Here is a 27,776-nt window from a genome sequence, read left to right on the forward strand (position 1 = left end):
CTCCTCTTCTTCTTAGAGGCCCAGCCGTCTGCAGCTTTTTCATAATCAAAGTCTGTAGGATCTGGTCCCTCTTGTGAAATCAGCATCAGGTTGTTTAGTGTGATCTGCTTCATGCCATTCCTTAAGCAGGTTTTAATTCATTTTAGAGTAGAAAATCCTCTTTCACATTCAACTGTGCTTACAGGTATGGTGGGTCCAACAGAAGCTAGTTTCGTTAAATTTGGAAAAGATTCTTTGAGCTCAGTTGTCTTTGGAAATGTATGCATTATTTGTTTTGAATCTAGATGTTTGTAGGATTCTAGTTCAAACAATTTTGATGCAACTGCCCGTTCTAACTTACTATTTTCATAGTTTAAGATTGTGGGACTTCCATTTTTAGAATAATGGTCAAAAAATATGAGATATGGTAAGAACTTACCCTTGTTATCTCTATTTCTACGAAGTCCATAGGGTTCCACAGGATACCTTGGGGTATAGGTGTGACGTCAGTCGCAGGGCACCAAAGAGTTAAGCTTTCAGCCTCCCAGGATGCACTAGGTCCCCCTCCTATACCCCGCCCCCGGGCCAAGGCACCTCAGTTAGTTACCAAGCCATAGGCCGGAGGAGGAGAAGGAAGAGAGAGAACAAAGATCTGGACACATACAAGAATCACATTCTCACCAGAGGGAGACGGAAAACCGGTGACCAGAGCAAAGCCCATCTGCAGCACAGGTGCGACAGGGCGGGAGTCCTGTGGAACCCTATGGACTTCGTAGAAATAGAGATAACAAGGGTAAGTTCTTACCATATCTCATATTTTCTACTTCAGGGTCCATAGGGTATCCACAGGATACCTTGGGGATGTCCCAAAGCAGTATCCTTTAAGGGTGGGGACGCTCCTGTGCAGAAAGGAGAATCCGCCGCCCGAAGGAAGCATCCTGAGAGGCGAAGGTGTCAAACCTGTAATACCTCACGAAGGTATGGACAGAAGACCACGTAGCAGCCTTGCAGATCTGAACTGCCGAGGCACCACGTCGAGCTGCCCACGAAGGACCCACAGACCTAGTGGAATGAGCCTTCAGAGAAGGAGGGACCGGTAGGCCTTCATGAAGATAAGCTTCAGAAATAGCCATACGGATCCAGGCTGCCAAAGTTTGCTTTGAAGCAGGCCAACCCTTTTTACAGAAGCCATAGAGGACAACAAAGCGTCCGACTTCCTAAACAAAGAAGTGCGGTCAACATAAGTCCTTAAGGCCCGCACAACATCCAAAGAGGCCTCACCCACGGAAAGACCCGGTGAGTTAAAGGCCGGAACAACTATTTCCTCGTTAACATGAAACTGGGAAACAACTTTGGGAAGAAACTCGGGCCGAGTGCGGAGCACTGCCCTGTTCCCATGAAAAACCAAGAAAGGGGGTCTACAAGAAAGAGCCCCTAACTCAGAAACACGTCTGGCTGAAGCAACGGCCAGAAGGAAAACAGTCTTAGCTGTTAGCCATTTAATATCCACTGAGCCCAGTGGTTCAAACGGCGGTCCTTGGAGAGCCCTCAGGACCACAGCCAAATCCCAAGGCGCCACAGGTGGAACAAAGGGCGGCTGAATACGGAGAACACCTTGCATAAAGCTGCGCACATCCGGGATTGTAGCAATCCTACGGTGAAACCAGACAGATAGGGCCGAAACCTGTACCTTCAAAGAAGCAAGGCGAAGCCCATGATCTAGTCCCGCTTGCAGGAAGGCGAGAATCCGAGACAGACGAAACTCCCGCGGTGCATAACCTCTCAGTCGACACCACTGGAAGAACGTATGCCACACGCGATGGTATATCCTCGCGGAAGACGGTTTCCGAGCTCGTAACATGGTACGCACCACAGAGCTGGAAAACCCCCAGGACCTCAGCATGGCCGTCTCAACAGCCACGCCGCCAAAGACAGCCGAGTCAGGTCCGGGTGAAGACAAGGACCCTGAGACAGAAGGTCCGGTCGTAGCGGCAACCGCAGAGGACAGTCCACGGACAGACCCTGAAGGTCTGAGAACCAGTGCCGTCTGGGCCACGCGGGAGCTATCAACAGGAGCGTCCCTCCTTCCTGTTTGAATTTCCGGATTACCCGTGGAAGAAGGGAGACCGGAGGGAACAGGTATGCGAACCTGAACGTCCACCGGACCGACAGAGCATCCACCAGAGACGCCCCTTCGTCTCTTGTGCGAGACCCGTACACCGGCAACTTGTTGTTGTGCCGGGACGCCATGAGGTAGATTTCTGGAAGACCCCACCTGTCCACCAGTAGTTGAAAAACGTCCGGGTGCAGGGACCATTCCCCTGGATGAACGTCCTGGCGACTTAGAAAGTCCGCCTCCCAATTTAGCACTCCCGGGATGAAGACCGCTGATATGGCCGGAAGATTGCGCTCCGCCCAAACCAGGATCCGAGAGACCTCTACGAGAGCCGCCCGACTGCGAGTTCCTCCTTGCCTGTTTATGTAGGCCACGGTGGTAGCATTGTCCGACTGGACCTGCACCGGGTGACCCTGGAGAAACCGCTGTGCCTGCAGGAGAGCATTGAAGACCGCACGGAGTTCCAAGATATTTATTGGAAGCTCCGCTTCTGTCGGTGTCCACCTGCCCTGGAACAAGTGTGGACCCGAAACTGCTCCCCAGCCCCGAAGACTGGCGTCCGTTGTCAACAGGACCCAATTTGGAACCCAGAATGGACGTCCCTTGTTGAGGTGGGTCGTCTTTAACCACCACGCAAGGGACAGGCGAACCTCCTGGGTGAGCACAATCGTCTGGAACTTCAGAGACTGAGGCAGCCCGTTCCACTTGGACAGGATCAGGTGCTGCAGAGGTCTGGAGTGAAACTGGGCGTATTCCACCATGTCGAAGACCGACACCATGGAGCCCAGTAACCTCATCGCCGAGTGTAAGGACACCCGGCGGCTGTGCAGACAACTGCGCACCCTTGACTGTAAAGCAGAGATCTTGTCCTCCGTCACGAAGATCCTTTGCTGTCCCGAGTCCAATAAGGCTCCAAGATGCAGAATCCTCCGAGACGGGATTAGAGTGGACTTCTGCCAGTTGATTAGCCAGCCGTGCCGTTGCAGCAGTGCAATGGTCAGGTCCAAGTGGTGTAACAGGAGCTCTGGAGATCCTGCCACCAATAACAGGTCGTCCAAGTACGGCAACATGCAGACTCCTTGCAGCCGCAGAGAAGCCGCCATGACCGCCATAGCATCCTGTATGTCCAATGACACCATGTAGTCCCCAGGTTCCAGCGCCAGAATGATGGACCGTAGGGTCTCCATCCGAAACTTCGGGACCCGCAAAGACTTGTTGAGTGCTTTGAGGTTGAGAATCGGACGATATGACCCATTGGGTTTCTGTACCAAAAATAGATTTGAATAGAAACCCTGGCCCCTCTGGGAGAATGGAACAGGCACTATAACTCCAGCCTGGAGCATAGTGTGCAATACCTTCCGCAGCTCCGTAGCCTTGTTCCGGTCTGATGGTAGACCCGTGGTGAAGAATCGAGCCGGGGGTCTGTGCCGGAAGGAGAGGGCGTACCCGTGAGAGACCACCTCCAGAACCCAAGTGTCTGTCGTAGTGAACGACCAACACCGGGAGAACTGCAGCAGGCGGCCTCCCACCCTGGGATCCCCCAAGGGGAGACCCGGACCGTCAGGCCGCAGGCTTGTCATCTGGCTTGGGGGCCAGACGTCTGGTACTCCATGCCTGTTTCCGGGGCTTGACCGATTTCTTAGGGCCAGCCTGTCGAGGAAACGACTGTGGTTTGGGCCTGCCCTGGGCCCTAGATGACCGAAAGGACGATGGTCCAGAACCAGAAGGAGCAGCGGCCGACGGGAGACAAGCAGATTTGGCTGCCGCCAGCGTGGCCACAATCTTATCCAGATCCGGACCGAAGAGAACTTCTCCGGTAAACGGCAACGCTTCCAGACCTTTCTTGGATCTGCGTCTGCCTTCCAGGATCGCAGCCACAAGGTGCGACGAGCAGCTACCGCTGCTGAAGAAATTCTAGACACCAGAGTACTAATGTCTAGAGCCGCCTCGTTGATGTAGGTGGCCGAATCACGGAGATTGCCAATCAACTCCGCCTGTTCGGCCGGACAGTCGGATTCAAAAGAAGCCTCTAATGAATCCGCCCAGCGCTCCATCGCTCTGGCAACCCAGCAAATGGCCATAGCCGGCCGTGCTGCCCCCCCTGCAAGGGAATAAGCGGACTTCAGGCAGATTTCTACCTTGCGGTCCGTAGCATCCTTAAGGGAGGACATGGATGGCATCGGCAATGTGGCACTACGGACAAGACGGGTCACGTGAGAATCCACCTGTGGAGGGGATTCACACTTAGCAAAATAATTATCCGCGAACGGATAAGCCACCGCCAGGCGTCTCTGCGGCTGGTATCTTTTGCCAGGTTGTTTCCACGCCTCCTCTAAATGGTCCACCAACTGACCCGAAAGAGGAAAGACTGTGGCATCGCCCTTCACATCTTTGAAAAAGGCATACTTAGATTTAGCCGCTGGGGGAACTTCGTCCTCAATCACCAAGGCTGTGCGGACCGCCCGAATAAGTCCAGGAATATATACTTTGGACTTAGCATCAGCGTCCTTAGTATGGAAAGGTTCCTGATCGTAAGGATCCAGAATCTCCCCATCATCAGACGTCCCTTCGTCATCCTCATAAGGAGCGGACAGAGACGCCACCGGCCTTTTATGAGGCCGCATCACAGACTCCCCTTGCAACACATCCGACAAGTGCTGTACAGAACTCGTCAGGGAGTTAACCCACGCTGGCTCCTGAGAACCCGGGAGCGGGGAAATAGGGAGACTGTGGGGTACCACCAATTGTCGTGGGAACCCCTGCATGGGTGACGACACCACAGACTGCTGGGACAAACCCATCGGAGTAAACGCGGGCTGCGGAGCTAACTGGCCCACTAAAGCTGTTAACGCCTGAGCGAAACAAGCCCAGGGCGGCTCCTGTACCGGTGCTGTAACCGTAATAGGCCGCGCCATGGACAAACACTGCCGGCAAAGGCCCTCCGCGCTACCCTCCCCCTCCGCTAACGGTACTTTGCACGTGGTACACTGTAGCCGGAGGGGAAAATCACTTTCAGACATGATGGCACCACGTATGTGACCTCTCTCACCAATTAAGTATTAAATAGGCGAGAGACCACCCTGCAGCACCGCACCGCAAGGGCTTTAGCAGAAAGAACAGGGACAGTAATAAAGCTGACAGTTTAGAGAAGAAAAGTTACAGGCAGCGCTAGCACAGTCACATACAATGCAGAGAAATAACAATTCCTGCACTAACAGCGCTGATCACTCAACTACACAGACACAGGGCCTGGTAGGACACAGCGCTGCATACACAGACCTGAGCCACAGCGGAGGAGGTATGTGGGGGGACCCAGACCACGATGCTTCCTTCCAGACTTCCAGCAGCGTTCACCATGCGTTGCAGAGAAGATGGCCGCCGAGGAGCAGAGAGAAGCTGGCCTGGGGGAGGAGCGCTGACACAGGACCAGTCAGCACAGTGCAGAGAGGGCTGTGTGCAGCGGGGGAGGCGCCGGCTGTGAGACAGGGAAGGCGCGCTCCCCTGGCATGCATTTAACCCCTGGGACGCCGCAGCGCTACCGCTCTGCTGCGGTCCGCTGTCCCAGGGGGTAGTGGAAGCGCAGGTTGGTCGCCTGGCTCCACGCTGCAGCCAGTCCCCAGGGAGCCCCCTGCCTGGGGACTTAGGACCATGTGATCAGCGGGGACCCACCGCGGGACCCCGCTGCTTACCTCTGTCCCCCTTGAATCCGGCCATGGTCCGGAGCATCTGGGGTCACCGCTAGCTGTGACCCCAGACGCCCACCAGCATCCCCGGATCAGTACCGGCGTTCTGGTACCGGCGGGGTGTAGGGAAGACAGCATGGACGTCAGGACTGACTGTCCATGCTGTTCATCCAGATGTGCAGCCACAGCTGCATGAAGAAAAAGCTTCAGGGGCTCTTCGTGCCCCCACTCCAACAGGTGCACCCGACTCCGGCCGGGCACCAAACTAAACTGAGGTGCCTTGGCCCGGGGGCGGGGTATAGGAGGGGGACCTAGTGCATCCTGGGAGGCTGAAAGCTTAACTCTTTGGTGCCCTGCGACTGACGTCACACCTATACCCCAAGGTATCCTGTGGATACCCTATGGACCCTGAAGTAGAAAGAATCTTGCAAGCCTCATTTTGATCATGGATCTCTGTATTGAAAACTCTTGAAAAACAGGATATGATTGGAACATATGGAAATCTTGCTTCTAGATTGTTAATAAGTGTGTCTATGTGTTTTCCATAGATCTTTTTCTTAAAGGCAGTAGCATTAGCATCAGAACAATTTACTTTAAGGTCTGACCATTCACCAGCAAGATGTAGACGGAGATTTTTAAAATAAGTATCAGGTGCGTCTTTCAGCTCCATAATGCTTATTTTTGTAGCTTTCAAGATAGGGTCTATTTCTGTTAAATTAACATCTTGCCTTTGCCAACTTAGACAGGATGCAGTCAGGAAGCCGACGGTCGAAATGCCGACCGCCGGCTTCCCGACTGTGCAATCTTGACAGGGGACTAATGATAAGTATTGAAATCCTGATGCCTATCATTATCCCTACGCCGGCATACCGAACAAAGGTAAGGCGGGCGCGGACAGCCATGGGGCGGGGGAGGGTTAGGGGCTCCTGGGGGAACTTATGGTGCATACACACGGTCAGATTTTTCCTTCAGATATGAACGATAACGATTTAAAAATCGTTCAGTCGTTCATATCTGAAGGAAAATCGTTCATATCTGACATGCTTGAACGATGGACGATCAACGATGTGCGTTCCTGATGGTCAGATAACGATTTCTGACATCTGATGTGTTTGCAGTCAGACTTGGACGATTCCATTCATTTTAATGCAGTCAAAAATCGTTCAATCGTTCAAAACTTTGGTAAAATCGATCAAATCGTTCATCTGACAAATCTGACCGTGTGTATGCTCCATTAGGGTTAGGCACCCCCAGGAGGGTTAGGCTAGGGGAAGGGGGAGTTAGGGACCCCCAGGGGGAGGTTAGGGTTAGGCTGCAGGGAGGGGGGGTTAGGCACCCCTAAAGGTGGGTTAGGGTTAAGGAGGGAAAGGTTAGGGATAGTTAGTTACTTACCATGTCGGGATCTTCATTTGCTGCTGGTCTTCCGGTGTCGGGATTCATACCGATCCCCTTTAGACAACGTAGACAAATGAGGCAGCACATCTGAAAGTATCATAAGTGAAGCCACGAAATTGTATGTTCTCATATGTTTGCTTAAACCTTCAGCTGTGATGTCATTTCTCTCAGTGGCCTCTCTTTCCAGTGCAGCAATGACACTCGCCCAGGATTCTCTTAAAGACTGTACAGCAAAGTCAACAGACAGCCACCTAGTGTCACTAGCCATTTGAAGTTTAATCTGAGGACTGTTCAGTATATTTTGGATTTCAGTTAAACCTGCCATTCTAACTGGGGAATATTGAAAGAAGATGTTGTTAAATGTAACTAAATAAGGCACTGCAGCAGCTGCTTGGGCACTAGCAAGAGCCAGACGGTGCTTTATACAATGACAGTTGACCACGATTCCACCTGTTTCCTCTTTGAATAGTTTTGCTACCTCTTTGCGCTTCCCAATCATGACAGCAGCTCCATCAGAGCCTAGGCCCACCATTTATAGACTTGAAGGCCTGAATGACTAGCGTTCAGACCTTCAAGTCGCCGGGTGCTGAGCGGCACTGAAAGATGTTCAGTGCTGCACGTCCGGCTTCCTATTTCCTAACATGCCGAACCTGACGACTGTCGTCAGGTTGACCGGCATGTTGGAGAGATAGTCGGGATCGGCAAGGACCCAGCGTGCACGCGCATCGCTGGTCCTTGCCGGCTATCCACTAGCAGACTTTTTGCACGTTCCGACCAAAAGCTCCTGGTTTTGGTCGCATCGTGCTGAAAGTCTGCTAATGGATAGGCCCCTTTAGATTTTTTCGATCCTACATTGTCAATTTGTTCAATTATTTTGTTAGTTATAGTTTCAGCTTTGCCATCAATGATACCACATGTGGATACAAAACTAACAGTAATCTCTTTTTTTACTCGACATATTTAATGTATATAAGTTGCTTCAAAACAGAGATGTCTGTAGTTTCATCACACAGAACACTGATATGTTCTGCTGAATGCAATTGTTTAAGTATTTCACATCTTATCTGTGAAGCTAAGATGTCAAGCAGTTCTTGCATTATTCTTTCAGAAGTGTAATTTGCATTCTTTCCAATATCAAGATGGCATAAATATGTACAACCCATAGCCTTGCAGTGCTTAATCAAATTTCCATGCAGTGTAGTATGTGGTAGTTTGTTTTGTTGCCAACCAATACATAAAGCTGCCACAAAAGCATCTCTCTGCAAGTTAATCAAAACTGAATCGGATCGTTCAATTTCTCCTATCCCTGTTTCTTCAAGAACACGTTTTTGAAGTATGGGGGTGTTCAATTAGGTGCGAAAAATCAGTTTCTGCAGAAAGTTATCGCCGGTGACGTCATTTCGCCAGGCGAAAACTTATCCCTGTATTCAATTCCAAAGACTTTTCACCGGTGTGGAAAGTCAATGCATGAAAAAGATTCACCTATGAAAGCTGTCGAAAAAAAAGTGCAGATTTGGGGTGCAAACTTGCGGGAACCACCTTACAACCCTGTCAAAAAAAAGTAAAAAAAAAAAATTAAAAACACACCAAAAAAATGACTTTGAAAAAGGGGGCAGAAAAGTACAAAGTTGGGGGACAGACTTAAAACTAGTGAAATAGACTCCAGGGAGGTCCCCAAGTATGCCCCAGGTGTTTTTAAGTTTGCAGGTGTTTGCGGCAGGTGGAATTTAAAGTTTTTAAAACTTTACTGTTGCAACTTCAAAATATGCTAGCACCCATTTTCATGTACCCCAAATTTGTTGGGACTAGTTATTTTCTGCAAAAAAACCTGCTAAATGCTATTCTTCACCACTTCTGCAAAGACACTAATTAGCAGCTATTGAGAGCATTTAAATACCTTCAGCAGGCCTATTCGGGGGTGCCTAAACCTAAGTCCCCCCGGGAGCCCTGAAACCCTCCCTCCCTGCGGCTGTCCGCACTCGGCTTATCTTCGTTTGGTATGCCGGCCGTTGGGCTCCCGGCGTAGGTCTAATGAGCTCCACAGAGAGTGGGCGCAGGTCTACTCTCTTTAATCAGTTCAGGCGACTGTTCCCGCCTTAACAGCGTGCCTGTGCTTTTATACAGGAGGAGGGATCTTTGCCCTCCAGTCTGACACCGCCCCTGTACTGTGATGGACAACATCCCCCCACCCCATTGCAGCATTCCCTGCCCGGCACTCTCACCCGTCCCAATACCGCATCCCCTGCCCGGCACCTTCCCCCGTCCTAATGCTGCGTCCCCTGCCCAGCACCTCCCCCCGCCCCAATGCACAGCGTCCTGGAAACCTCACTAACATGTCCTTATCGCCGGAGGACAAGGAACCTCGTAAGTGAAGAACATGTGATGTCGGCGCTCAGCGTCACATCCGGCATCCGTGGCAACATGGTCATATTAAGGGTGACCGGGCGACAGGGGATGCGGCGCATTGGGGCGGGGGGGAGTGCCGGGCAGGGGACGCGGCACTGAGGCAGGGGGAAGGTCCAGGGCGGTAATGGCGCATTGGGGCGGGGGGGAGTGCCGAGCAGAGGACGTGGCACTGGGGCAGGGGGAAGGTCCATGGCAGTAGTGGCGCATTGGGGCTTAGGGGGAGTGCCGGGCAGGGGATGTGGCACTGGGGCAGGGGGAAGGTCCAGGGCGGTAGTGGCGCATTGGGGCTGAGGGGGAGTGCCGGGCAGGGGTTGTGGCACTGGGGCAGGGGGAATTCCCGGGCGGTAGTGGCGCATTGGGGCGATGAGGAGTGCCGGGCAGGGGATGTGGCACTGGGGCAGGGAGAAGTCCCGGGCGGTAGCTGTTTCTTGCCGGGCATTGCGGTGCAACAAACAGCCTGGGGAGAACACTGTTAGCCATCTGTGTGACCCTGTTCTTGGTGTCATTTGGCGGCTGTGTGGCTCCTGTCCCTGGCCGGCTCTGTGGCCCCTGTCACTGGCCGACTCTGTGGCCCCTTCCCCTTGTATTACTGGCCAGCTGTGGGTCACCTCCCCCTTAATCCTGACTGTGTAACTGTGTTTATTCTCCCTGTGTAACTGTGTGCATTCCTTCACTAGCCCAGACTGTGTAGCTGTGAATATTTCCCATTCACTCTGACTGTTAACTGGGTGCACCCCCCCACCTTACCTCCAGCACTGCCTGTCCCTAACTCCCTCCTTGCCACCAACACTGCTCCAGCTATCTACCCTTGCCCCCTTCCTACCCCCAGCACTCTGCCCCTAACCTCCTCCTTTTCCCCAGTACTGTCCCAACTGCTATCTACCCTTACCCCCGCCCTACCTTTAGTACTGCCTGCCCTAACCTCTTCCTTGCCCCCAGTACTGTCCCAGGACTTGCTATATATAAATTTTAAAAGAGGCAAAGCTTTTAATAGCAAAACATGGGGTGTTTCGATATTAAAAGCATTGCCCTTTAAACATTTTGGGAAGTGGCGGCTTGTACATGCTGTCACTTAATAAGTCACCCCTGTGATACCAACCTAATCACCATTGTCCTCAATACAGGACATTTATGTGGTGAGTGCAACTTTGAAATTATTTTATTTAAAAACTATACAATTATGTGAAATGGATAAATGCATATTAATATCAGAATTAAGTATTAAAAAAAATAGAGCTTACCTATAATAGTAGCCTATATATGGTGCACACACGTACATACTATATGCAATGCACGATGTACAGTGGTTTAAATTATTTACATGTATTTCTATAGCCAAATTATTTAGGAAAGGGAGCGACATGTGGGGTCCATGATCCATTTTTAACCTACTCGTGGAACTGTAAAATATTTAAGTCACATGTGCAGTTACAGCCGTGATATTCATATGTATGAGTAGACGTTCAAGTGCTGATACTTTTTATATAGGCTTCTTCATGCTAACATTTTGAAACCCCCCCCTCTAGAAATCCTGCATTTGCCCCTGCTGCGATGACAGAGGGGGCTCCAAGGCTGGCATATGAAGGGGCATGACTGAGGGGCTCCGAGGCTGGCATATAAAGAGGCATGACTGAGGGGCTCCGAGTCTGGCATATAAAGGGGCATGACTGATACCCCTTTCACACTGAAAATTAAATTACCAAGTAATTAACTTTTACCCGGTGATTTTCTAAACAACCCAGGATTTTTCCCTGTGTAAAAGGGTCATCCCGGGACTAAATTCCCAAGTCTCCAACCCTGATTTTTTGCAGGGTCGGAGACCCGGGAATTTAATCGCGGGATGACCCTTTTACACAGGGAAAAATCCTGGGTTGTTTAGAAAATCACCGGGTAAAAGTTAATTACTTGGTAATTTCATTTTCAGTGTGAAAGGGGTATCAGACAGAAAATGGCAAAAAACCTGGCATGCAAATGCCGGGTAAAAGCCGGGTTTTTTGCCATTTTCTGTCTGAAAGTTGTATAAGGGGTCTCCGAGGCCGGCATATAAAGAGTCATGACTGAGGGGTCTCCGAGGCTGGCATATAAAGAGGCATGACTGAGGGGTCTCCGAGGCTGGCATATAAAGAGGCATGACTGAGGGGTCTCCGAGGCTGGCATATAAAGAGTCATGACTGAGGGGTCTCCGAGGCTGGCATGTAAAGGGGCATGACTGAGGGGGCTCTGGGGCTGGCATGTAAAGGGGTAGGACTGAGGGAGCTATAAGCTTGTCCTATAAAGGGGCATGACTGAGGGGGCTCTAAAGCTGGCATAATATAAAGGAGCATGCTTGGACTTGTAGTCCCGCGGTAGCAGTGCTCCTGTGATTCCTAATGCTGGCTGACAGTAGCAGTGTGTGGGGAAGCGGTAGAACGGATTTGTTCCTTAAACAGTTTATTTCCAGGCAGAGAGGGACGGGAACCCGCTTAAGAACGCTGCCAGGAAGAGAGCGAGTAATTCGGGGATGGAAGTGGACTGATTTTGTGCGCTGAGTCGCTGCCACTGACGTACCTGGGCGTGCTTCCGTACAGTGACGTTTCCCGACAGAGGGCCGAGTTTCCGTACAGTGACGTTTCCCGGCAGAGGGGCGTGGTTACGTTCAGTGACGTCCCTTGCAGAGAGGCATGTTTACGTAAGTGCCGTAGCCTGGCAGAGGGGCGTGGTTCCGTTCGCTGACGTACCGGGTTCTGCTGACGTGGCCCTCGCCGTACGCAGCGTCACTCAGGGGGTTCGGTGCTCCGGGAGTTGCTGCCGGTGGTGACGCAGACGCCAGAGACATGAGTGAGCCCCATAAGCAGGACATTGCCGCAATCTTCAAGCGGCTCCGCCTCATCCCCACCAACAAGGTGAGTGCCCGGGACACGGGGTGGGATCCTGGGGACAGAAGTTGAGTGAAGTAAACACTAAACACCTAGCGGGTACAATAAGCCGTGTCACCTGGGCAAGGGGCATAGACAGCCATGTTACCTAGGCAGGGGGTATAGACAGCCATGTTACCTAGGCAGGGGGTATAGACAGCCATGTTACCTAGGCAGGGGGTATAGACAGCCATTTTACCTGGGCAGGTTGGTATAGACAGCCATGTTACCTGGGCAGGTTGGTATAGACAGCCATGTTACCTGGGCAGGTTGGTATAGACAGCCATGTTACCTGGGCAGGTTGGTATAGACAGCCATGTTACCTGGGCAGGTTGGTACAGACAGCCATGTTACCTGGGCAGGTTGGTATAGACAGCCATTTTACCTGGGCAGGGGGGGTATAGACAGCCATGTTACCTGGGCAGGGGGGGGGGGGTATAGACAGCCATGTTACCTGGGCAGGGGGGGTATAGACAGCCATGTTACCTGGGCAGGGGGGGGGGGGTATAGACAGCCATGTTACCTGGGCAGGGGGTATAGACAGCCGTGTTACCTGGGCAGGGGGGGTATAGACAGCCGTGTTACCTGGACAGGGGGGGGGTATAGAAAGCCGTGTTACCTGGGCGGGGGGGGGGTATAGACAGCGGTGTTACCTGGGCGGGGGGGGGGTATAGAAAGCCGTGTTACCTGGGCAGGGGGGGGGTATAGAAAGCCGTGTTACCTGGGCAGGGGGGGGGTATAGAAAGCCGTGTTACCTGGGCGGGGGGGGGGGGGGTATAGAAAGCCGTGTTACCTGGGCAGGGGGGGGGGTATAGAAAGCCGTGTTACCTGGGCATGGGGGGGGGGGGGTATAGAAAGCCGTGTTACCTGGGCAGGGGGGGGGTATAGAAAGCCGTGTTACCTGGGCAGGGGGGGGGGGGTATAGACAGCCGTGTTACCTGGGCAGGGGGGGGGGGGTATAGAAAGCCGTGTTACCTGGGCAGGGGGGGGGGGGTATAGAAAGCCGTGTTACCTGGGCAGGGGGGGGGGGGGTATAGAAAGCCGTGTTACCTGGGCAGGGGGGGGGGGTATAGACAGCCGTGTTACCTGGGCAGGGGGGGGGGTATAGACAGCCGTGTTACCTGGGCGGGGGGGGTATAGACAGCCGTGTTACCTGGGCAGGGGGGGTATAGACAGCCGTGTTACCTGGACAGGGGGGGGTATAGACAGCCGTGTTACCTGGGCGGGGGGTATAGACAGCTGTTACCTGGGTGAGGGGTATAAGCAGCCGTATCACCTGGGCAGGGGGTATAGACAGCCGCATTACCTGGGTACAGTATAGACAACCGTGTTACCTGTGCTGTTGGGGCAGAGTGCATAGACAGGTGTGTCACCTGGGCTTTGGGGACAGGAGGTTTAGACAGCCATGTTACCTGGGCAGTGGGTGCAGGGTTATGGACAGCCGTGTTACCTGGGCAGGGGGTATGGACAGCCGTGTTATTTGGACAGGGGATATAAGCGACAGCTGTTACCTGGGCAGTTGGTATAGACAGGCATGTCACCTGGGCAGTGGATGCAGGGAGGGGGAATAGACAGCTGTTACCTGGGCAGTGGGTGCAAGGTATAAACAGGCTTGTCATCTGGGCAGGGGGTATAGGCAGCTGTATCACCTGGGCTTTGAGGGTGGGGTATAGGCAGGTGTGTCATTTGGGCAGGGGGAATAGACAAGTGTGTTACCAATGCAGTAGCAGCAGGGGTATAGACAGCCATGTTAGCTGTACCGTGGGGCCAGGGGTATAGACAGCTGTGTTGCCTGGGCAGGGGGTATAGACAGCCCTGTTACCTGGGCAGGGGTTATGGACAGGGGTTATAGGTGATGGCTGTGTCACCTGTGCAGGGTTTAGATCCCTGTCATGTGGGAGGGGAAGGTGTTGTGCTCTAGATGACTTTGCCACCTTGAGGTCAAGGCAGCTTTGTCACCTGGGCAGCATATAAACCATTATGCCACAATTGCAGTGTTGGGTGACAGAGGTTATAGATGGGTTTATACAGCTGTTACCTAGGTAGTAGGGGCTAACCAAAGACAGCTGTGTCACCTGGGCAGTCTGCAGACAGCTGTGTCACCTGGGCAGTCTGCAGACAGCTGTGTCACCTGGGCAGTCTGCAGACAGCTGTGTCACCTGGGCAGTCTGCAGACAGCTGTGTCACCTGGGCAGACTGCAGACAGCTGTGTCACCTGGGCAGACTGCAGACAGCTGTGTCACCTGGGCAGACTGCAGACAGCTGTGTCACCTGGGCAGACTGCAGACAGCTGTGTCACCTGGGCAGACTGCAGACAGCTGTGTCACCTGGGCAGACTGCAGACAGCTGTGTCACCTGGGCAGACTGCAGACAGCTGTGTCACCTGGGCGTGGCTCTATAGCGTGTTTGTGGCGGGGGTCGTAGACAGACTTTTCCAACTCCAGTCCTCAGGGAATCGTAGCAGTGCATGTTTCCATATCTCCTTGCTGGAGCACAGGTGTATTTATTGACCCATTCTAAAAAAATCCCCAGGTACTATTTACTTCATAAAAATATAAATTTTATACAAATAAAATAGGAAGAAAATGAATTCTTATTCCTTGTTCAAGAGAGACAAAATGCAATCTCCTATTTTGTAGATTTTCAGGAGGTCATGGTAAACTCCATATGATACATAGGAAAAAACACATATTACAAAAAATCTGATTTAAACAATGATAAATCTGGGTTCAGTCCATAAAATATTTGTACAGATTGAAAATCTAGATATATACACATAGGTGCGTACCAAAACTCACATAAGATGCGAGTATATGCTCATCTGGGTATCTTTAACTTTCCAATAAATTCACTTCATAGATGAAAAATGAAATAGAAGAAGGTACTTCATACCTAACTTACATCCAGCGTATGCTATAGGTGCTCATCAAGGTTTCTTTATATATAATCAGATCTCCCATCTGCTCTTCATCACAAAAAATTTCCTCATAATAAAAAAGAGGAATAATGTATGTAGCCAAAAAGTATCGTTTATTAACAAGAAACCGACAAAACACAACATAAACATTAAAAAATGACCATCTTATATGGTTGGGCAGTAGAATCCGGAATCTACTGTCTCCTTCAGTGTCAATCATCAATCGTCCAACAATATCACAGCAAGCCCCGTACGAACGCGTTTCAATCCCTCTATGTGGATCTTTTTCAAGGTGTCAGCTTGGGTCATCTGACCTATAGAGGGAGATACTATAGACAGCTTGGGTCATCTGACCTATAGAGGGAGAGACTATAGACAGCTTGGGTCATCTGACCTATAGAGGGAGAGACTATAGACAGCTTGGGTCATCTGACCTATAGAGGGAGAGACTATAGACAGCTTGGGTCATCTGACCTATAGAGGGAGAGACTATAGATAGGTTGGGTCATCTGACCTATAGAGGGAGATACTATAGACAGGTTGGGTCATCTGACCTATAGAGGGAGATACTATAGACAGGTTGGGTCATCTGACCTATAGAGGGAGATACTATAGACAGCTTGGGTCATCTGACCTATAGAGGGAGATACTATATAGACAGCTTGGGTCATCTGACCTATAGAGGGAGATACTATAGTCAGCTTGGGTCATCTGACCTATAGAGGGAGATACTATAGACAGCTTGGGTCATCTGACCTATAGAGGGTGACCTATAGAGGGAGATACTATAGACAGCTTGGGTCATCTGACCTATAGAGGGAGATACTATAGACAGCTTGGGTCATCTGACCTATAGAGGGAGATACTATAGACAGCTTGGGTCATCTGACCTATAGAGGGAGATACTATAGTCAGGTGGGGTTGTCTGAATTATAGAGGGAGACTATAGACATGTGTGGTCGCCTGGGCTATTAAGGAGACTTTGTAGACATATGGGTTGCCTGGGCTATAGAGCAGGCCTGGCCAAACTGTGGCTCTCCAGCTGTTGTGAAACTACACATTCCAGCATGTCCTGCCACAGTTTTAGAATTTCCTAATAGCAGGGCATGCTAAAACTGCAGGACATGCTGGGACTTGTAGTTTCACAACAGCTGGAGAGCCACAGGTTGACCAGGCCTGCTATAGAGGGAGAGGCGATAAAAAGTTGTCGCTTGGGCTACAGAGTGCAGGGGCCGTGCACAGGTGTGTCTCCTGGGCTGTAGACTGGCGGGTCGCCTTCGCTATAGGGCCGTAGACAGGAGGGTCACCTGGGCTATAGGGGGGGCTGGCTTTATGCAGATGGTTCACCTGTGCTATAGAAGGGGGGGGGGGGGCTTTAGACGGATGGGTTGTCTGGGCTATAGAAGGGGGTTTAGACAGGTGGGTTATAGAGGAGGGGGCTTTAGAAGGTGAGTAACTGGGCTATAGATGTAATATTGTCTCCAGTAGAGACCAGTATGCATGTTGGAGATCATTGTTATGAGCCAATGAGTACAATCGACTGTTAAGCTGGCTACAGACTGTCGTATGCAGGCCGATCTGACGGCTGACGCCGTGTTTTTGGATGCGACGGGGGAACGATATATCGGGCAGTCGTACACCAGATCGTGCAGTGTGTACGGACTGCCCGATATATCGCTCGTCTCATCTGCCGTCGCTGGGTACACACATCGTTTAGTGTGTACCCAGCATTAAGGATGTCGGATGTTTGGTGTTACACAAGGATACAGGCAGGTCTGATAATGGTAAATCAGGAGATGCCACGTGATCCTTAGGGCGCCTCTTCCTTACCATATAATTTCCATACGGTAACAGACGATGGAATTTCTTATACATTTCTATGAGTCCATTTAGACACATCTGGCATATGAATATATTAAAACATGATACAGACAAATATATATCCTGCTTTGTCCACCAAGGCCTTTAGTACTTTACAGCAGTATATATTTGCAATACAGTCTATCTTGTATGTGTGTGTGTGTGTGTATATGTGTATATATATATATATATATAATGGTTTTTTTTAAATTTATATTAGAGATGTGCAGGCTCGGATAGGTTCGAGTTTGCACGCCGAGTTCGGATTTATCCCTCCAAAAACGGGACTCAGAAAGAGGCAAAGCGTCATCTTGTATGGACAAACATCATCATTCCTGAACTTTTGTCCAGGAATGATGATGCTTGTCCATGCAAGATGACGTTTTGCCTCTTTCTGAGTCCCGTTTTTTGGAGGGATAAATCCGAACTCGGCGTGCAAACTCGAACCTATCCGAGCCTGCACATCCTGGCCAGGGGTTAGGGTCCCGGTCAGACCTCCTGTTGGTGTACGCTGGGCAGAACTTTGACCCGGAGAGCCTCTTCTGAGCCTTCCCCCTGGATGGATTTAGACAAAAACTTCACAGAGTGGTTACTTTGGATCCCAGAAGACTTATTAGGGGTTGTGGGCTCGGTCGGACCTCCCGTCGGTGTAACCTGGGCAGATCTTTGACCCGGGGAGCCTGTTCTGGGACCATTTATATAAGTGTGCATTAGTGTTAAGACTAGTTCCACCTCTCAGCGCTGGGACTTGCTTATGCTGTGTCCCAGCGTCACGCAGAGGACAGCCTTACACTGCAGCCTGGGACTCAGTGCTCCCAGCTGCAGCGATGCACCTCGCCACTAGCTAGTGCAGTGCACCGGGGGTTATTACACCTTGCGTCACAGCTGCCGCACTTAGCTTGGTACTGCGGCGCATGCCTGACCGAACATATTTAAATATACATGACACCTCTAGCCGATGGTTAATATGAAAATGGCACTGCAGCACAAGGGATTAACTCTCTCTGTGCCACAGCCGTCATCATGGCCATGGGAAAGAGGACCTCATTCAGAGTCGGTCGAAGCGGCCGCACGGTCGTACGCCACCGATGTTCGCTATACTGCGAATGCGTAAAGTTCGCAATGCCCGTGCGCAAACTAGCCGATACGATCAAAAATTTCTCTCTCCTTGAACACAGCCAGGTCGGCAGTTTGAGTGACAGATTGAGGCTTTTGTGGGTGGTAACAGGCGAAGGTGCTTGAAAACGGGGGAGTGGAGATCCGAACGCAGGCGTGCCTAATTATGCGAACGGCGTTTTGTGGGAGTGCATACGGATTATGGGAGTGCATAATTAACAAAGTAGCGTCATGGCACATGTGACATGGGAGGTTTTTACACTGACATGATTGTAGAGCTTAAGAGAGGGTATGGTCAACCTTAAGCTCTACGGCCAGTTCCGATGGTTCCCGATTAATCCTTATATGCCCAGAGATGACGTGTAATGCGTACGAGAAGGGGGCGTATTTTTTTGTATTCCGACCGCTTCCTCCCCTTGGTCGGCCAGCTACCGATCCGAACTTAGGGACGCAACTTGCGAGGGAATCATTTGCATATCCAGCCCCTTCTCCCGTACGACCGTGCGGCCGCTTCGACCAACTCTGAATAAGGTCCAGAGTCTCCGTCCACAACCCCATTTCCCCAGTGGAAATAGATCCCCTGTGGCATTACCCGACCCTCCCACCCAGTGTCAGGAGCTCCTCCGATGGCATTACCCCTAACCCCCAGTAGCAATGGACACTCCGCTGGCATTACCCCCACCCCCTAGTGACAACAGAACCACCAGTGGCATTAACCCCCAGTAGCGCTAGATCCTCTTGGGGCATTACCCTCACCCCCTTAGTTGCAGAAAATTCCCCAGTGGCATTACTCCTACATTCCACCCCTCCCCCAGCAATATATCCCACTGTGGCGTAGTTCTTCCAGTGGCATTATCCCTCCCCTTTCCCTGTGTCAGTAGGTCCCCATTAAAACTTTGTCCCCCCCTGTGGCAATAGACGGGGGGATAGAGGAGGACAGTACGTGCCCGTGTAAGCCCGTCTGGCAGTGGCGGCATTGCCATGCAACCACACCTGTTAAAGTGGATAAATGCTGCTGCACTAGTTGCATGAATATTACCTTGGTCCTAATCTTGGAAAAGTCTACTTTTAAAATAAAAAGTAATTGGCTGCACTATGCCAGTAATATAATCTAATTTCTCTTATTAAAAAAAAAAAAAAAAAATACAGAAATATTGCAGACGTCTGGAGACTCAGCCCCACTGTATGGGTGCAGTAAGCGTTGTGGTGTTGGTGCTTGGCTTCCCGGTAACAGCTGCAGTTAGATCCGGCACAGGTTCTCAAACTCGCTCCTCAGGACCCCGAACAGTGCATGTTTTCCAGGTCTCCTCACAGAATCGCAAGTGAAATAATTAGCGCCACCTGTGGATCTTTTAAAATGTGTCCGTGAGTAATGAATACACCTGTGCACCTGCTGGGTGACCTGGATAACGTGACCTGTGTGTGGGTCCCGAGGACCAAGTTTGAGAACCACCGCGATATGGTAATCTCTGGATGTTTTTGGCCACTTCAGTCGGCAGGATTATTACATGTGTGCGGTGATGAGAAGGGGTCAGTCTGGGGGGGGGGGGGGAGCGTTGAAGCGTTGGCAGGGTCAGGGTGACATAACCCGGCTTATCACTCAGATGTGCTCACTGCAGTTATTTATCCTTCCTAATGATTGCTGTCTGTTGTGTGACCAGGAACAGATGCGTTATCCTGGGAGGAACTTCTGTAATGTATTTTACAATGGTGTCGGTACTAATATTATTCTTAAATTAGTTTCTGTGCACCAAGTTTCTTCAATTATGGAGGTTTATTCAAGTTGTATTCAAGTATTGGTCTGTGATGCACAGAATGGAAGCTGCTGAATAAATGCATTGGCCCGTCCCAGGTGCGTGTAAGGGAGGGGTTAATTTAGACAAGTAAACAAACTAAGGGCCTGATTCAGACCCACTCGCAAGCGGCTGTCTGCTCGCAAGTGGGTCGATGTTGTGCACTGCGCATGCGCATGATGGCGGGAGCTCCATCGTGCGCATGCGCCAGACGCGACGAGCGAAGGACTTTCCTTCGCTCGTTGTGTCTGATCAAAGGGGGCGTGCTGTCGATGTTGATTGACAGCACGCCCCCTTTGGTGGGCGTGCCGGGGGCGTGCCTCCCTGACGGGGGCGTTCCCAAGGAAACGCCTACCGCCAGAAGCCGGCCCACTGACATCACTAGTGATGTCAGTGGGAGTGATTTTGGCTCTGATAGAGCCAAAATCACTCCGGGCCTTACGGTTGAAAAACTCAACCGCAGGCTGCGGCTCGCACTGGCGATGATCGCGATGGTCAAGACCATCGCGGCCATCAACCTGCACGCTCGTACAGGCTGTGGGTGGTGACCCACAGCTATACGAGCGTCCAGGAGAACGCTCCATAATTATGGAGGACGGCCCTCATTCAGAGCGTGCACTCTGCTCAGAGCGTACGGCTCTGAATGAGGGCCTAAATCCCCCAGCATACTACAATGGGCCAGCAAAAGAGACAGGCATCCTACATAATAATAAAATGCCGAGGACTCCGTTACATACATTTGCAAACATATGATGGGCCACATAAAGGCGTCTGTGTTCTGGTGGTCCTATACTACAGATTAATAGCCACGCTAAGGATCATATATTCATGTGTTTCTAAATTGATAACCAACTCACCTGGAGGTACTACAAGGATCAGCAAACCCTCCAGCCACTGATCCCACCCCTGCCTCTCAGAATAGTGATTGAAGTTGCTCTATCAATTTAATCAAGTATTGGTCTATATGTTTAATACCAACTGCCCACTAGTCCTTTATACCCTACACCCCCATATATATCATTTACCAGTGCTGGTTATGTAAGAATGGGGCGTTGTGGAACAATACTGTCTTATAACTTGTGCACAGAGGTCTACAGCTCCAAAGAACTTGGGGTCTTCTAGGTAACGGCAATAATCTCTACAGATCTCCAGGTCACAGCGGCATGGCCAGTGATGAAGAGACGCCCGCTGCTATTTAAACTTCTCCATTGATCCTGGCAGTGATTTAGACCCTGGTGACTTTGGTGGCTGCAAGTTGATCCATTACCCAAAGAATAGATGGAAACTTCCCAGAATACTGATAGGGACCCATCTGCCTTAGAAAGTGAAAGCAAGACCTTTGTGCACCAGTCTTACAATAGAAGCAGACCGTTATATGCTGAATAAACATTAATGATGATGTGGCCTAAGTTCACTAGGAGCCACTGACATCAGGGAGACACGAGGCACTATGTGATGCATGCCTCAGTAATCCCACAGGATCCTAGCCAATCGAAAGGCTGAATATTGGTTCAATGTGTCTCCATTGTGTAATAATAATAATGTGTGTGTGGGGGGGGCTCTTGATATATGTACCACACATATGGATTATTCTGTACAACACTTATTTTCATTGTAATTATGGGTTTGCAAATGTACTTTTTTAAGCCTGTTTTGGGTAACATCATTTTGGTCTCAATAAAACAAACACCGTGAGATGGTCGCTTTTCATTGCACTTTTATTTTTCTCTCATGTCCCAGGCGTGCTTTGACTGCAGCGCCAAGAACCCGAGCTGGGCCAGCATCACCTATGGCGTGTTCCTATGTATCGATTGCTCAGGGACACACAGATCTCTTGGAGTGCACTTAAGTTTCATTAGGTGAGTGTTGGGCGGGTACATCGCCTCTGTTACTAATCGTGTTTCCGCAAAGGATGGCCCGCAGTGCCGCGCAATAGTACACGCAGGTGACCACTCCAGTAAGAGGCGTCGGCGTCTGAGTTCTTACTCACACCGGGGATCACACACTCACTCATACACACTTACAAGCACTCACATACTCGCCCTGCTGCAGAACACCCGGCCCCCGATGTTGGCTGCATAAGACACCATTTCGGGAGGTGAGTAATGAAAGACTATTTAAGCTAAAAAAAAAAAAAAAAAAAAAGACATGGCTGTCTACAGAAATCACTGCGTCCCATTTTCAGTCATCTAATTGAATAGCAAAACCCCGCACCATGGCTCTTTTTTTCAAAAGCCCGTCTGCAATTGGGTTACCTCGCACCCCCCAAGTATCTTTAAAAATGGAGTATTGCAGTCTTTTCACCCCGGTGAGGAAAGGTACGCAGGCATGAGGATCTTACTGATCTTCTTGGATGTTACTGCATGGACTTGCCGGTGACACAGAAACCTTAATGCTGACACATTGTATTCATTCTTATGCATACAATTATATCTAGGTCTGCAAATCAGTAACCATTGTAGCAGCACATTACTGGCCCAGCCATTACTTGGTAACATTACAATGCTTTATGGTGTAGCTCTGTTGACTTTTCTCTAACTTTTCTCATTGTCCAGCTGTCTTCAAGTCTTTGGCAAATATTTGCTCCTAGATGTGTCCTTTGCTAAATCTTTCAGCAAATACACTGACCCCCTGACCCTGCTGTTCCCGGTATACAATGAGCTGCAGCAGGTAGCATGCACTTATTTATCCTTCCTCCGTTAAGGTGCCCATCCACTAGCGGACATGAAAACGACTGCACAGTTACCACATTGTAATCGCGCAGTCGTTTGTCAGCCTGTGATGAGCCTGCACTGAGCGAGCAGTCGTTCAGTGCAGGCTCATCAATCATCTGCCAACATGCTCAACCTGACGTTATCGTCAGATTGTCCAGCATGTTTGCACGATGATAGATGTCTAAAACGACCAGCGGGCACGCGCATCGCTAGTCGTTTTAGACATTTTTGCAAACTATGAACAATTGAACGTTATCGTTCAATCGTTCACATAGATCGTCTAGTGGATGGGCCCCTATAAAGGAAGGATACATTATACGAGGTGATTTAAAAGGGGGAGATTTAATAAAGATTGGAGAGAGATAAAATTGTGAGAGAGAAAACACCAACCAATCAGCTCCTAACTGTCACTTTTCAAACACAGCTTGTAAAGTGACAGTTAGTTGTTTGTTTGGTGCTAAGGGGTAAATTTACTAAAGTGAGAGTTTTTAGAAGTGAGTTTTAAAAGTTTGTTGCCCATAGCAACCAATCAGATTCTACTTAACATTTAACTAGCACCTTCTAGAACAGGGGTCTTCAAACTTGACCCTCCAGCTGCTGTGGAACTACACATCCCAGCATGCACTGCCACCTTTTTGATATAACAGCATGCTAAAACTATGTGCAGTGCATGCTGGGATGTGTAGTTCCACAGCATCTGGAGGGCCAAGTTTGAAGACCCCTGCTCTAGAAGATAGTAGTTAGAATCTGGTTGCTATGGGCAACATCACTTTTAAAACTCGCTTCTAATAACTCTCACTTTAGTAAATTTACCCCTAACTGTCACTTTACAGTCTGTTTGAAAAGTAACAGGAGCTGATTGGTTGGCACTTTATCTCACACTTCTCTCTCTCTCTCTCCAATCTTTATTAAATCTCCCCCATAGTATAGAAAGCAGTTTACCCCTCGTGATGATCTGACCACTAGATGGCAGTATTATGTGTTTGTTTTTTGTAAGCTCTGTGTAATGTGATGTGTTAGTAACTTTCATGTTTGTTTTTATTTTATTTTTTCCCAGATCAACCGAACTGGATTCAAACTGGTCGTGGTTTCAGCTGCGCTGCATGCAAGTAGGCGGAAACGCCAACGCGGTAAGTGCGATAGACGGTTTTGTGTCCCATTTGTATATGATCCTAAATGATTATTTTATCCCATCAGGACGTCATTCTCCATATATTACAAATCATTACACATCTGTGTTGATTGGTGCTTGTATCTTTGCACACAGATTATCCATTGAGCTGTTAATATTAAGGGCCTAGACCTGGGCACAACACATCCGCTGGAAACCGTTTCCCCTCTCGGCTTCTGATGTAATTGGTCAGGGAACGTTAGGAGACAAGGAATGAACAAATAATCAGTTAATATATTATAGTTTATAGTTTATTGCACTATATCTCCAGCTATGCAGGTTAAACATCATGTAATGTTGTCAGACACGGAACAATACAAACTGATCTCGCTCACATGGTCCAGCGCGTCATCTGCCCTCTTTATGGCGGTAACCGTACATGATTATGCCCCTCCCCCCACGAATCGCAGTGATCGGGGTCTGATGCCCGGGATACTGACCATCTGCACTGATGTCAGGGGAGGGTAGAAGTTCCATTATTCAGAGGCGTAGCGGCTTGTGAAATGGGGCGATCGCCGATGAGCCCTAAGTGCGTCTGTATCTGAACGTTGGGATATCCAGGTTCTCTGTATCCTGAACGCAGATGTCCCAGGAATTGGGCTCCTACTTTTCTGATGTTTGGGGGGAGCAGAGTTTACCAGTTAATGGGTGGATACTGTTTTTTATTATTATTATTTATTTGATTTTTTTTTTAAAGTGTTACTGTCTGGTTTTGCTGTATTGCGCTACTGACTGGCCGCGTTTAATACATATACAGTGAACCATTGAGCAATTTTTTACTACCGTGTCCTCTCTGGACGCGTTTTCATCTAACCTGTTACAGAGATCAGTGTACGTTGCTTTCACTCACATCCTGTAGCTAAGTCCTGGCGTTCTCCTGTTACATCTTCTGTCTCATGACCATCATCCTCCTGGCTGCACACAATGACTATACAATGAATATAGACAGACTAGGGCTGACAGAGACTAGACACACAATGAAATGTGCTGAAGCACAAACGGTGAAAGATTACACAGTCGGGAAATAGCAGCACCTAGTGTTCTGTAGAAGGTGCACGAGCAAGGCGAAAGAGTGACGTAAAGAAACTGGGGGAGGGGGGGGGGGGAGGATACCGGACATACATTTGCACGTTTTAGTATTTTTTTCTCTGCTGTAGACACAATCCTGCCAATTTAATGAACCTCAAAACTCAGCAAACCCCCATTTAGATCACATTATTATCAGGATATAAACCATCAATTGTTTGATGGGGTTTTGTTTTTACCAAGTCAGGACGTAGATGCTACATGGATTGAAATAGCCGTAGTTTAGGGGGAGGTGTATGATGGGGTGCTTACCGTTCCGTAACTGACTGCTCCTGTTTTGCCCATTACCGAGGCGTAGCAGGGGCTCTTACCAACACCATGTATGATAAAAGCGGTTGCCAAAGACTAAGAGCGTTAACTCGCCGGTCTGGCAAAGCCCACTCTCCTTCTTACGGGCTGCTCTGACCGGTGCTTGCAGTGAATCTGCACATGCGGCGGTACGAAATCCCCGGTGGCGCCTGCGTCTAATTGAAAAAAAGAAAACTTTATTGATTTTTTTTTATTTTGTAAACACTAGTTCATGGCTGCATATTTTGCCAGCCAGGGACAGGGCTGTGTGTGCGACTCCTGGCCTTGAAGAGGGTGAACAGTAACACGGCAGAGTATCACAAGTATTTAATAGGCCGTCCTGTAATCTCACCCACGTATGTAATATCCTTTACATAACCATTTAGTTACAGTGTTTAATAGCCCGTGTTATGTTATATCATCTAAGTAACATCTGCAATCTATAAGGGTAATACAGAACGTACGGACCATTTGCAGATTGCCACCGCGCAGGTCATTCACCCTCCCCAATTCACGGTTGGGTGGTCTCCATATCCTGTTACAATACAGGTTATGGAGACCACAATGCAAAATCCCTCTGACTGCGCAGCGCGGAGTGTAATGCGACTCTCAAACGCGCAGAAAGTGAGACCTGACGAAATGTGTAGTCCGTTATAGCAGACACTGGCGATGTGAGTACGTGGTGTGACTGGTTCATTAATGGACGAACAAACGTGCGCGAAGATCGTCCGGGACGCCCGTCTCTTGTCACAGCTTTGGGTGGGATATTTTCCATTATCCACGCTATAGTCCGGTCCTTTCTCCAAGCGATTTTCACCTTTTCACTAAGATCAGGCTTGTAGTCAGCAACTGGTTCAATCGAATGGAGGCAGCCGAGTACGACAAGGGGATTCTAGAGCTCGTAAAAAGATGTGATGTATGCTTAAATGAAGGAGGTGATTATGTGGAGTATAGTAGATTAAGGTTCTCTGTGTATTTAAAAAAAAAAAAAAAAAAAAGTCCTTTTTTTTTTTTTTTTTCTTTTTTTTTAATAGCCAGTTTACTCTCTGGATTACCTTTTTGTATATTCACTCATTGTTTTGTAAACACCGGTATATAACCTACCTGCTGGGGTGTCTCGCGTACAAGCCTGGTCACCCAATGACATGGATAGGCGTAAGGACCGGGACCCGCCTGGGTTATTTAGGCCCATATATGGTCCCTGCAGATTGGGCGTTGGGCTAACGGTCTGGCTTTGTAATTATCTGTTTGTACTGACCAGGCTTCACTATAGGGATCAGTGATCCCTCTTCACAGTCTGCCAGTCACGTCTCTTCACCTTCTGCCTGTACAATGGCTGGGGACGCTGCTCCAGATCGGGGACCTCTCCACTGCAATGATGTTTCCCACAGACCTTCTATACTGAAATGCTCTTCCATCTTTTCATAATCAATGCATCACTTTATTGCCAGAGTCTGTGTCCAAATGATATATTTCTCGCGGCTCGGGGTGTTTGTACCCACAGCATGGGGTTTGATGGTTAACCCTCTGTATGCCTGTTGTGGTTCTCATGCAATGTACAAAGTGAGGAAACTGCTCTGCTTTCTAAAAGGTGAAATTCAGACATAACCTGTGCTGGCTTTCTGTTACTTAGACCGCCTTCTTCCGACAACATGGCTGCACCACGAATGACACAAACGCCAAATACAACAGTCGGGCGGCCAATCTTTACAGGGAGAAAATTAAAACCCTTGCGACACAAGCCACTAGGAAACACGGGACCGACGTAAGTACACTGGAAAACACCACCTCGCATGTGACGGCTCAGCGCCTGCCAGTCTCTGCCACTAGGGGGCAGCGCGCACATCAGCCAGGACAGGGGTAGACAGGGGTTTTCTCTTTATCAGCCAGACGTTACAAGTTTTCGCAGTGCCGTTTCCATTACACATATACAAAAGTCATAGATGGGGACTGCAATATCAGCGGCCTCCCTGCCCTTCCTATTTTGAAGCTACTTTGCTCAGTATAGGTTGATAGTTTGTAGCCTGGAGACAAAGCTGTGCAGCTGGATTTCGTACTATTACTGGACTGCTGCCGGGCTCACTTACCAGAGGCTGCTGTAATCTGAATTTCTATAGCGGAGCTTCTTGCATTATAATCCAGCTGTCTTGAAACAACGGTCTTTGCATCCCACAGAGTAAATGGGCACATCCGCTAGGCCACAATGAAAAGATTGAACGATATCGTTCAGTCGTTCATTGTATTGTGCAGTGCCTACATTAAACGACATATCGTTCAGTGTAGGCACCCTTCATCATCCCCGAACATGGCCAATCTATCGTTATCGGCAGATTGACGTCGGAAACGACCAGCGGCAGC

At 49.6% G+C, this 27,776-nt stretch overlaps 2 protein-coding genes across 5 annotated transcripts in view; one reads left to right on the top strand and one right to left on the bottom strand.

The window, feature by feature from the left end:
* The window catches only part of LOC148518927 (tubby-related protein 3-like), an 82,323-nt gene extending 70,102 nt beyond the window's left edge, over positions 1-12,221 (bottom strand). The window contains exon 1 of the mRNA XM_088476839.1: positions 12,127-12,221. The gene's annotated coding sequence lies outside the window, so the exon portion shown is untranslated. The remainder of the gene's footprint in view (positions 1-12,126) is intronic.
* A 26-nt stretch (positions 12,222-12,247) lies between these two features.
* ARFGAP3 (ARF GTPase activating protein 3) overlaps positions 12,248-27,776 on the top strand; it is a 43,623-nt gene continuing 28,094 nt past the window's right edge. For 3 of the 4 annotated variants that reach the window (XM_088476835.1, XM_088476836.1, XM_088476838.1), the window contains exons 1-4: positions 12,248-12,461; positions 21,900-22,018; positions 23,931-24,003; positions 27,052-27,183. In XM_088476835.1, the coding sequence (XP_088332961.1) occupies positions 12,393-12,461; positions 21,900-22,018; positions 23,931-24,003; positions 27,052-27,183 (393 nt within the window). In that variant the 5' untranslated portion in view covers positions 12,248-12,392. The remainder of the gene's footprint in view (positions 12,462-21,899; positions 22,019-23,930; positions 24,004-27,051; positions 27,184-27,776) is intronic. The other variant, XM_088476837.1, reaches the window with a different exon arrangement.

The sequence above is a fragment of the Taudactylus pleione genome, unplaced genomic scaffold, assembly GCF_031769625.1.
Source record: "Taudactylus pleione unplaced genomic scaffold, aTauple2 ptg000196l, whole genome shotgun sequence".
In the NCBI taxonomy this organism is placed as follows: domain Eukaryota; kingdom Metazoa; phylum Chordata; class Amphibia; order Anura; family Myobatrachidae; genus Taudactylus; species Taudactylus pleione.